This window comes from Saccopteryx leptura, chromosome 5 (genome assembly GCF_036850995.1).
Source record: "Saccopteryx leptura isolate mSacLep1 chromosome 5, mSacLep1_pri_phased_curated, whole genome shotgun sequence".
Taxonomy (NCBI): Eukaryota; Metazoa; Chordata; class Mammalia; order Chiroptera; family Emballonuridae; genus Saccopteryx; species Saccopteryx leptura.
The window spans coordinates 93,804,402-93,816,898 of record NC_089507.1 but is presented as its reverse complement, the minus strand read 5'-3'; the positions used below and the strand labels follow the sequence as shown (position 1 = coordinate 93,816,898).

At 35.2% G+C, this 12,497-nt stretch overlaps 1 protein-coding gene across 1 annotated transcript in view; it reads right to left on the bottom strand.

The window, feature by feature from the left end:
- ENPEP (glutamyl aminopeptidase) overlaps positions 1-12,497 on the bottom strand; it is a 101,252-nt gene that overhangs the window by 30,199 nt on the left and 58,556 nt on the right. The window contains exon 11 of the mRNA XM_066386942.1: positions 3,742-3,821. Within this exon, the coding sequence (XP_066243039.1) occupies positions 3,742-3,821 (80 nt within the window). The remainder of the gene's footprint in view (positions 1-3,741; positions 3,822-12,497) is intronic.

Genomic DNA, 12,497 nt, shown 5'->3' with positions numbered 1-12,497 from the left:
GGGGTTAACAGCAAAAAAGTATGGAGTTTCTTTTTGAGGTGATCAAAATGTTCTAAAATTGACTGTGGTGATGGTTACATATATATATATGAATATAATAAACACCATCAGACTATATACTCTAAATGTATGAATTGCATAGCATGTGAATCATGTCTCAATAAAGCTGTTTTTATGAATAATATACTGGAAATGGGATAAAATTTTACTTGCCAAGAGAAGTAATACCTAATTAATATTTTTAAATACTTTGCAGGAGCAAATAGGCATATACAAATAAAGGATAGGTGGTCTACTTTTATTCTTAAGAAGCCACAGGTGAAATTTCATGCTAAATGTTATTCTGAAACCAAAACGTAGTGAGATGGGGTAAAAAAGAGTCTCATTTGCTTTAGATAAATAATTAAACAAAAACAAGTACAATGGTAAAAATATAAAAAGCAGGATTTGGGGGATGAGTGCTAAAACCGGCCTTATTTATTATCTTTTTTCAGCAATAATGTCTCCTTGTTTTTACATAACTAAAAATTTTCAAGAAAAAAAAGGCAAATCAATGGATGCAGAAATATATTTCAATTTATATAATCCAAATTAATTTAAGTGAGCATGACATTCACAACTGAATTTTAACACAGGAAAGTGCCAAATAATTCATTTAGGGAGATAGATGGATGAATGATGGACAAATGAGGTTGGATGAATGAATGGACAAATGAATGTATAAAATAGATATATAAAGTACCTTGAGCTATTGATGACAATTTACAGCTCAAAAAAGATAATCTAAAGTAATTAGAGATTCTAATATGTTGATTTGGGGAAATGATAGGTCTAATTTAATGACAGCACTTTATTTTATTATTTATTTATTTATTTTGTGACAGATACAGAGAGAGAGAGAGACAGGGACAGATAAGGACAGACAGGCAGAAAGGGAAAGAGATGAAGGGCATCAATTCTTCACTGTGGCACCTTAGTTCATTGATTGCTTTCTCATATGTGCCTTGATGCAGGGGTTACAGTAGAGCAAGTGATCCCTTGCTCAAGCCAGCGACCTTGAACTTCAAGCCAGTGACCTTTGCTCTCAAGCCAGCGACAATTGGGTCATTTCTATAATCCCATGCTTAAGCCAGTGACCCTGCACTCAAGCTGGATGAGCCCATACTCAAGCTGGTACCTCGGGGTTTCAAATCTGGGTCGTCTGCATCCCAGTTCAATGCTCTACCCACTGTGTAACCGCCTTGTCAGGCTAATGACAACATTTTAATAACCAATCTCATCACATAACAGTTTCAAAAATTTAATGGCTTACTAAACTGATATAAAGAAAAATAATGAAAGAAATAAAAAAGGAAGGAAGAGAGAGAGAGAGAAAAGAAACAGAGAAAATTTATAGATTGATCTTCAAATTGTTAGATGAAAAAAATCTAAACAAAATAATAGCAAATTGAATACAATAATACATGAAAAAATAATACATCACGATCAAGTAGGATTTCTTCCAGGAGCATAAGGATGGTTCAACATACATAAATTGATCAGTGTAATACATAATATCAACAACAGAAAAAGCCATATGAATCTATCTAGTAGATGCAGAAAAGGCATTTGTTAAGATACAACATCCATTTATGTTTAAAACATTCAATAAAATGTGTATAGAAGGAAAGTACCTCAACATAATAAAGGCCAGATATGATAAATCCTCAGCCAATACATCCTAAATGATGAAAACTGAAGGCTTTTCCTCTGAAATCAGGAACAAGATAAGGCTGCCCACTCTCTATACTCTTATTCAACATAGTACTGGAAGTTTTAGCTAGAGCAATTAAACAAGAGAAAGAAAAGAAGGTATCTATTTCAGAAAAGCAAAAGTAAAAATATCACTTTTTGCAGATAACATGATCCTGTATGTTGAAAATCCCAAGACTCCACCAAAAGTCTATTAGAAACAATAAACAAATACAGTAAAGTCACAGGATACAAAATTAATATACAAAAGTCTTTTGCTTACCTATGTACAATGAAACTTTAGAAAATGAACTGCAAAAATACAATTACTTTTACAATTGCAACAACAAAAAATATACCTAAGAATAAACTTAACAAAGATGTGAAGGACTTATATACTGAAAACTACAAAGCATTACTGAAAGAAAATGAAAAAAACATCAACATAGTTAAAAATTGAAAAAAAAAACCAACATAGTTAAAATGGCCACATTATCTAAAGCAATATACAAATTTAAAGAAATTCCCATTAAAATCCCAATGTCATTTAAAAAAGAAATAGGACACAAAAATCACCAGATTTGTATGGAAACAGAAAAAAACTGAATAGCCAAAGCAATCCTGAAAAAAAAAGAATGAAGTCAGAGATATCACACTTCCTGACTTCAAATTATACTACAGAGCCATGATAATCAAAACAGCATAGTATTGGCAGAAATACAGACATACAGACTAATGGAGCAGAATCAAGAGCCCAGAAATAAAACCAATATATATGGACAAATCATCTTTGACAAAGGAGCCAAAAACATGCAATGGAGAAAAGAAAACCTCTTCAATAAATGGTGCTGGGAATATTGTAAAGCCACATACAAAAGAATGAAACTTGACTACACCTTGTCTCCTTGCAGAAAAATTAATCCAAAGTGGGTGAAAGACCTAAATATAAGATTTGAAACAATAAACTACATAGAAGAAAACATATTAAACCTATGGACCTTGGTCATAGAGATCATTTTATGAATTTGATTCCAAAGGCAAAAGAAGTAAAGGCAAAAATAAATAAATGGGACTAAAAAAACTAAAAAGCTTCAGCACAGCAAAAAACAAAAACAAAAAAACAAACTACCTACAACGAAACAAAGAGGCAGCCAATCAAATGGGAGTTGATATTGACAAACAACAGCTCTGATAAGGAGTTAATAGCCAAAATATTTAAAGAACTCACAAAGCTCAGCAACAAACAAACAAACAATCCAATTTAAAAAATAAGGAGAGGACCTGAACTTCTCCTATGAAGACATATAAACAACAAATATATATATGCAAAAAATGTGCCTCTTTGCTAGCTATTAAAGAAATGCAAATCAAAAATGACAATGAGATACCACGTCACACCTGTTAGATTGGCTGTCATCAGCATAACAGGTAATATCAAGTGCTGGAGAGGCTGTGGAGAAAAAGGAACCCTCATTCACTGCTGGTGGGAATATAAATTAGTACAACTATTATGGAAGCAAAGTATGGTGGTTCCACAAAAATTAAGAATAGAACTACCATATCATCCAACAATTCCTTTACTGGGTATCTACCCCCAAAACTCAAAAACACTGGTATATAAAGAAACATACACCGTCATGTTCCTTGCAGCATTATTCACAGTGGCCAAGACATGGAAACAACTCTTATTGATCAATGTCACTCGTTAAGTTTAATTTACAAATTTTAGAAAATGTTGAGCATGTGACCCTTCCCCTTTGGATATGGGTATTTATTATTGTGTCAGTCATGGTAAATCATTAAAAAGAATGTCTCAAATTAGAAAAGTTCTCATTGTTGTAGATAAGAATTTGTACTCATCAATAAATTATTTAATAGATCTCATTTAGCTGAAATTTGCATCATAAGTTCCAGTTTTACTTTTATTTTTAAAATATTTATATTACTTTAATGTGGCTTATTAATCCAAACAAAAAATAATATTTAATATAATCAATCGATAATATTTACCTCCTGTTTTGGACCTATTGTAGAATGTAATTCTTGACACATCATCTTTAGTCCATTTAACTGGAATATTCCATGTGTAACTAGAATTTTTCAAAAAGAAAGATTTAACTTTTATTATAAAAACATCCAAAATAAATATAATTAAAAAGAAATAGACAAGCATATTTTACTCAAAAGTGATCATCCAGTATATAGAATATAGAATACAATTAATATTATTAATACAACACTCTTCAGTGATGAAGATAGGCTACATAATTGCTTTCAATTTCTATAAATATCTAAAATTTGGAATGCTGGATTAAAAAAATAGCTGAAGACGAAGATCATTTCAATAAAATGTCTGAGGCTTTAAAAAATATTGCAAAATATAATACATAATATAATAATATTGAGCATTCATACACATACTTGCACAACTCTAATACGCTGTAGTTTCTGTCATAGGACACAAAACATTTTTAGAATTGAAAAGATAATCTTAAAGAGCTGTAAAGAAAATCACACATTTTAGAAACTACATTGAAATTATACAACCACCATCATCTCTTAAAATTTCTTGTTTTAAATATATCCTATTTAGAATCATGTGAATCAGTGCACTGCAAAAAGAAATATCATCAGGTAAGCATGTTTCAGTTTTTCCTTAGCTACTTAGTATTTTCTCATAGTTCAGGGGGAGGATGTTAGCTTTGTATTTTGATACAATATATATTTAACATGTTAGTCTTGAAAACTCATAAAATGAGATCTTAAATGATGTATGCATCCTTATGTTCATTGCAACATTATTTACAATAGCCAAGATATGAAAGCAACCCATCAATAGATGTGAAGATAAAAACGCTGTGGTATATTTACACAATAGAATATTACTTAGCCATAAAAAGGATTAAAATCTTATCTTTTGCAACAGCATGGATGGACCTACAGAGTATTATGCTAAGTGAAATAAACCAGTCAGACAAAGATAAATAGCATTTGAGTTCACTTACATTTGTAATCTAAAGAACAAAATAAACGAACAGAATAGAAACAGACTCATAGAGAACAGACTGACAGTTGTCAAGGGGAGGGGAGTTTGGGGGCCAAATATAAAAATAAAAGAGATTAAGCAGAACAAATTGGTAGTTATAGAATGGTCACTGAGATGTAAATTACAGCATAGGTAGGGAATATAGTCAATAATACCATGATAACTATGTATGGGGTCATGTGGGTACTTGAAGTATGGAGTGTGGGGTAGAGAACCACCCTAAAGTCCATGATTTTCTAACCACTTTGCTGTACATCTGAAACTAATACAAAATAATATTCAATGTTAACTGTAATTGAAAAATAAAGTAAATAAAAATAAAAGAAATGAGATCTTAAATGTCCTTTGGATAATTTGTTTTCATATCATTTCCTATCAGTCAGAAAATACAGGAAATTTAGAGAGAAGAATTTGTGTTTGTGTTTGGATTTCAGCTCAAAGTTGGCCTTGGTTTTCTTCATCTGTTTAAACCCCTCATTCAGAATGGATTTCCCATTTTCAATATATAACAAAATTTATGTAATTCAAGGTGAATATATCTTGCTATCTACTTGAAAGAAATTATCTTTTGTTTCATAACTATTCAAATGTTTTATAGGATTGAGTTTTTACTAGCTCTCTTAGAGGATTTTATTGCAATGAATGTTTTTGGTCATGAGTTTCATAGAACCAATTTATAACTTGTTTCTTGGGTCCTGCAGAAGACCTTGTCTGTGCTTCACTCCTATCCCCTTGAGTCTCTTTGTCATTTTTGTGGACCTTTGCCAACAGCCAGCACCTGGGTCTCTCTGTCAGAGGACTGACCTCTGGCTGCCTGAGCAAGGAAAGCCAGAAGTTCCAGGGAATTTGCATTCTCAGATGCAGCCCTTAGCTACTTGAGAATGGTCCTTGCCTCACCTGTCAAGACCAGTCTGAAGCACTGTCTCCAGACACCTTTGGAAGACCTGCTTCATAGTGTACCTTTTCCTGCTTTATCTCCCTCTTCCAGTCCCCTACCCCTCTTTTCTAGAAATACTTCTTAATGAGTGACTTTCACTTGAATGATCGCCTCAGGGTCTGCTTTTTGGCAAGCCAACCTAAGAATGATTGATTCCCTGTAGCTTCTGAATAGATAGACAAAGAAGCATTTTAAAAAGTCACATCCTACCTACACATTTCACTCTTTCTTCGCTCTGCTGACTTGGTGCTACATGTGAACAACTAACATTCCATTCCTCATGCCATTCGCTAATGACGACCTGATTGAAACAACAGAGCATACAGTGTCTGGATGCCCCATGTGCACACTTAGAATCTCCCATTCCAACCATTCCCTCTAAAACATGGTGTCTGGACCACACTGTGCCTAAAAGTGAGCATAAATTATACTACTAAAGTCATGTTAAAAAAGGTCTGTAAAAGTATCATTAAGACAAAAAAAATAGAGAGTTGAGGTTATTTAATTTTATAGTTTTAGAATCACTCACAAGATCTAATCTAATTGAAGCTGAGTAAAATAATAAATGTCAAGCAATAGAAATTACATAAATGAAATAATGGAGTTGCCTATATGTTACCTAAAATTCAGTAGCATCAGATTTCATTTTTAAAAGGAATAATTCATTTTGTCTTTATATCTAACCATGTAACAGGCTCTGGCAGTATTAAATATGACCAATTTAATTTTCACTAAGGAAACTGACTTTATTTGACTTAAGGAAACACACCTACTCTCATCTTTTCACATTGAGTTGACTGTCAAAAGCATGAGTTTTCCCAATGAAGAATTCCCCTGATGTAGGCATGAAACTGGCCCATTTCTCCTTCCTTCCTTCCTTCCTTCCTTCCTTCCTTCCTTCCTTCTTTCCTTCCTTCCTTCCTTCCTTCCTTCCTTCCTTCCTTCCTTCCTTCCTTCCTTCCTTCCTTCCTTCCTTCCTCCCTCCCTCCCTCCCTCCCTCCCTCCCTTCCTTATTTTTTTTTTGTTTAAAGATTTTATTTATTGATTTTGGAGAGAGGAGAGAGAGAGAGAGAGCGAGAAATGTGGGGGGTGCAGAGCAGGGAGCATCAACTCATAGCTGTTTTGCATATGTACCTTGACTGGGCAAGCCTGGGGTTTTCAACTGGCAACCTCAGCATTCCAGGTCAATAATTTATCCAATGTGCCAATACAGGTCAGGCAAAACTGTCCCATTTCTAAGAGATGGTTGAGACCATGGTGTTAAAACCATAACTGACACATGTATGGGCCATCTGGATTATAAAACGTCTCTGGTAAGTAAGAGTTCTTTAATCTCAGTTTATTTAAGCAGTGAGAAAAAGGATGATGCCATTCAGTTTATAGTACAACCTAACTGCCCATTTTGTCTACCAGACATAAATATAGCTGAACAGAGAGCAAGTAGACACCAGTTGGAGAAAGAATTCATCACCTTCTGGGAGTATGAAAAAATATATTACAATCCAAGTTTTCAATCAAATGGAAATAAGGAAGACTGACTTTTGATATGTCTTTTTCTCACTTATATGCTCATGAGCTACTATTGATGTTTTCAATGGGGAATTATCTGTTTTCTAGATTTGTTTTTCTATGCATATATAACTTTATGTTTTTTAAAAATGAAACAAGTGGGTTAACTGTTGGGCAAACAAGTATGTTAAGCTTGACTGCTTGCACATTGCCTGATTGGTGCATGAGCACAAGGCAGCCCTCATGAGTATAGTTTATGTAAGGCTGCAGGTGCTTGCCCTCAAGGTGGCAGACTGTAGATTGTGGATTGCGAGCCGCCATTGGGATGGGCCATTTGTTGCTATTTTTTGCCTGAGAAGGTTTTTTTTCCCCCCCCCTGGTCTGTTTGCTCATTAGCTGAGAGAGAGAGAGAGAGAGAGAGAGAGAGAGAAAAGCCGTTTGCCCTGCCTGCTTGCTTGTCTGCAGTTGTGAGACTCTAATAAATGGAATGGCCCACCATTCTCTAGCTCCACAGTTCCTTTACCATCTGCTTGAATCCAATATAAACCTGCATGGCCAAGGCCATCAGCCTTACAGTTGACTTTATGATAAATGGTCACTAAAAGTCATGCATATATGAATCTAAATAAAATATAAACAGTATCTAAACATAGATACTAAAATATTTTAAAAAGTATAAAATGTTAATAACGTAGTTTTATGTTCTAAACCTTGAATGCAATTTAAAGATTTATTATGACTTAAAAAAGTAATTTTAGACCTGATGTTACATTTAGTTCACTTGGAAATAATTTTTTTGTTTGTGTGGAGAGGAATCCATAACTACAGAACAGTTTTTTTTAAAAAAAAATCCAATTCCCTTTGTTCAAAAATAGTGCTGACATGTCTTTGGCTCAAGGAATCAAAACAGAGCAATTACTGTGATGCTCTCCCACTAGAAGTTTGTTTCTCAAGAGAGAAATATATATATTTTAATGTTAATATCCAAAGGCTATTAAATAATAGTGTTAAGCATGGCAATCTAATGTGCTAGGACATAAAACAGTAAGTATAAAATAAACAGTTTATATTTAACAGGATAATCACAGATTTTATTATGTTGATTTTTGTCACTGAATTATCACCTGATAACAAGTCACCTCTATATTTCATTTCATTCATATTTATGAAGACGGATGAGTGAAAAGAGAAGACTTTGCCATTATAATTTTTGCTTTCCAAAATAAATAAAAGATAAAGAGGTATATACAGACACTCCCTGTTGGATCTCATTTGGTCTAGAAACTCAAATTTCCCTTTGTTTTGACAATAGCTATTCATTTTCAGGACCTGGATTATATAGTAAGATACCTAGTTTCTCTGAATTTCCTTTTCTCTGAGAGAGATGACTGAGATTTCCAGGAGGAGCAGCAGGGAACGGGCCTCCACAGCCGAGCACCACTGGCTTTCTCACTGTTTCTCCAGTTCAGGGGCCAACCAGTACCTTGGAAGTAGCTAATTTAATAATTCTCAATGCTCTTCATCCTCTGAGGCCTTGAATAGATAGTATTTTGGCAATTTGAATGTTTTAAAATACTTGTTCTATATATTTTTAAGTTTTATTTTTTGTTTTAATTAATTTTAGAGATAGAGAGAAAGAGAGGGAGACACGGAAACATCCATCTATTGCTATCTGTGCCCTGATTGGGGATCAAACCAGCAACTTTTGCATATAGGGATGATGCTCTAACCAACTGAGTTGTCAGGCCAAGGAAGGTAATTTGAATTTCAGTAAATACCTGAGTGAGCTGTTAGTGTAACTGAATTCCCAAAGCTCTGAATTGGAAGCCTGAACACAGGTTCTATTACTTACCACTTAGAGCACATCTCACAAAGTGGGTCTAGAAAGATCTTTCATTTCTCTAGAAGTATGGCTATGAACACTATAGAACAGTGTTCTAAAAGGGGATTTTTCTTTGAAAATTCATCTGAATCAATTCCCTGAGCATTGTTCACTCTTTAATTAGGAATTTTAGCTCAGCCTAATCTTTGGAACATCAGCCACACCCCTCCAGATATGGCCACCTGCCAGTGTGGCCGATCATTCCATTGTCTCCCCATCTCCCTACAGTAATTTCCTAACCGATCTCCTTATCCCACTCTGGCTCCTCTGATCTGCCCTCCACAGTGCAGTCAGAGGGGAACTTGGCAAAATGCAAATGTGATCTGCCAATTCTCTCCTTAAAGTCCTTGAATTTGCACATAGTTGTTCAAAATGTTTATCATTGCCTGCATGCCAGGCATCAACCTTCCTCTCTGGCTTCATCTCCCACCGCTTTCCCCAGCCTCTCTGCTGCCCAGTTTCTTGGAGCCAGACGACTTGCATTCAAATCAAGGCTCTCTAACTTATATGCTATATAACCTTGCATAAATTATTTAATCATTTTCTGTTATAATAAAGTGTTCACAATAGTGCCAGCTACTTAGGAAATCCTCAGTGAGTGTAGCATATTTTATGTATAGTGCTCATTTATAACTTCAGAGTCTTCCTACATATAGTTTCTGTTTTAAACATCCTAGGTTAAATATCACTTCCTCAAGAAAGAAAGTCCTCTGCTGCCCTCATCTCACCCCACCGCAGTACTGACCGCCCATTCAGGCTCAGCCTATCAGTGAATACACACGACAGGAGAGAATAACTACTGTGAAACTTCTAAATGGAAGCTTGTTCACAAGAGAGAAATACTTTTAAATTTTAATATCTAAAAACTCCAGCAGTTTAAATTTGGCCAATCTAATTTGCTACAACATAAAACTGCAACTATAAAGAATGTTATAGTTATTAAATGACACATTTTCTGAGACATCTTCTTTACATCCTATAATTCTCTTTCCTCATGTAATCCTAACTGATACTGAATAATTGATCTGTGCTGATTTATATATGTGATTATAAAATAAGGCCAATAACCCTATTTAAAATAGAAATAAAGGGGTGAAAGTTTCTTTCACTGGAAACCAAGCAGTGGAGATTAAAGGCTGCCTGCATGGGGGTTGATGCAAAATTCTTTCTACCCAAACTGTGTTAAAAAGTTGAAAGATGGGACCGTGAAAATTAGTGTGGATAAAAATGGAATAATGTTCAAGGGGACAAGTGCCACAATATGTTGTTCTCATGTAGCCAGTATCCAGTCTAGGAAGAAGCTCAGCTGGGCAGTAGTGTTCTAGAGTGAGCACCCCAAAGGGTCCACCTAGGGGGTGGAGCCCTGAGCTCCTGATTCTGTTCTCTTCAGCTGGGAGTGATTGGCACTCCAGAAATGTATATGAAAATAACCACTCAGTTCTACAGAAATAGACATAATATTAAAACTTTTGTGCAAGTAGCATTTATACGAACATGATAAATTTTGAAAATCATCAGCTGTGTTGCACACTGCTGTGGCAGCTTAAGCATATTTGAAAAAAATTTAATCTGGTAAATTGGAGGAAATGACATATTGATTTGAAATTTTAACTGAAATTCTTAGACTACCTTAATTCAGTCATGTTTGTCTAGAAATATCAACTTTTGTAGTGAAAGGTTTGTTTCTCAATATATTAAAAATGCCTGGCCCTGGCTGGGTGGCACAGTGCATGGAATGTCATCCTGGTGCACCAAGGTTGTGGGGAGGATGATCCGGTCGGGGCACATATGAGAAACAGCCAATGAGTGCACAAGTAAATGGAACAACTAAGTGGAACAAGTTGATGCTTCTCTCTCTGTCTCCCTCGCTACTTTTTTCTTCTTTATCTCTCAAATCAATGAAAAATATTTTTTTTTAAGAAAAAAAAGGGGGATTCCAAGTTGGTGATGGAGTAGGTGGACATTGCAACTGCCTCCTCCCAGGACCAAAGTGGATTACAACTAAACCTAAGAACAGTCATTTTGAAAACCCAACATTGGACCAAATGAAGAGGAGTTCATAACCAAAGATCACAGAAGAAGCCACGCCAAGACTGATAGGAAAGTAAGAGACATGGAAAGGGCTGCCCTGTTCCCAGGAGCAAGCCGTGGCAGAGGGTCTGGATAGACTTCTACTGTCAGGAGGGTCACATTGAGAGGTGAGGGTCTCAGCCTAGAGCCCCAGAGCCTAGAAGAGGCACCCACAGAATTTGGTGGTGAAAATAACTGAGGTTTCTGTTTGCGAGAAAGAGAGGGGAGTTCTTGGAGACGCAGACACAACCTTAAAGGGCCAGCACAGAATATCTCATTCATAGCCACTTACCAGGGGCTCCGGTGGGGGAGGGCTGAGAGGACTAGAGTCATATGAGGACAGTGTGGATTTGGTGGCCTTGAAAAGAGACACTCAACATATGTAAAACGGTTAACATAATACACCATATCAACAAAACAAAGAACAAAAACCACATGATCTTATCAATAGATGCAGAAAAGGCTTTCGATAAAATACAACACAATTTTATGTTTAAGACTCTCAACAAAATGGGTATAGAAGGAAAATATCTCAACATAATAAAGGCCATATATGATAAACCATCAGCCAACATCATATTAAATGGCGTAAAACTGAGGACTTTCCACCTTAAATCAGGAACACGACAGGGGTGTCCACTCTCTCCACTCTTATTTAACGTGATGCTAGAAGTTCTGGCCAGAGCAACCAGACAAGACAAAGAAATAAAAGGCATCCATATCGGAAAAGAAGAAGTAAAGGTATCACTTTTTGCTGATGATATGATCCTATACATCGAAAACCCAAAGGACTCCACAAAAAGATTACTAGAAACAATAAACCAATACAGTAAGGTCGCAGGATACAAAATTAACATACAGAAGTCCATAGCCTTTCTATATGCCAACAATGAAACACGAGAAAACGAACTCAAAAAAATAATCCCCTTCACGATTGCAACCAAAAAAATAAAATACCTAGGAATAAACATAACAAAGAATGTAAAGGACCTATATAACGAAAACTACAAGGCATTGTTAAGAGAAATAGAAAAAGACACAATGAGATGGAAAAATATTTCTTGTTCTTGGATAGGAAGAATAAATATAATTAAAATGGCCATATTACCCAAAGCAATATATAAATTTAATGCAATTCCCATCAAAATTCCTATGAGATTTTTTAAAGAAATGGAACAAAAAATCATCAGATTTATATGGAACTATAAAAAACCCCGAATAGCCAAAGCAATCCTAAGGAAAAAGAATGAAGCTGGGGGCATTACAATACCTGACTTTAAACTATATTATAGGGCCACGATAATCAAAACAGCATGGTATTG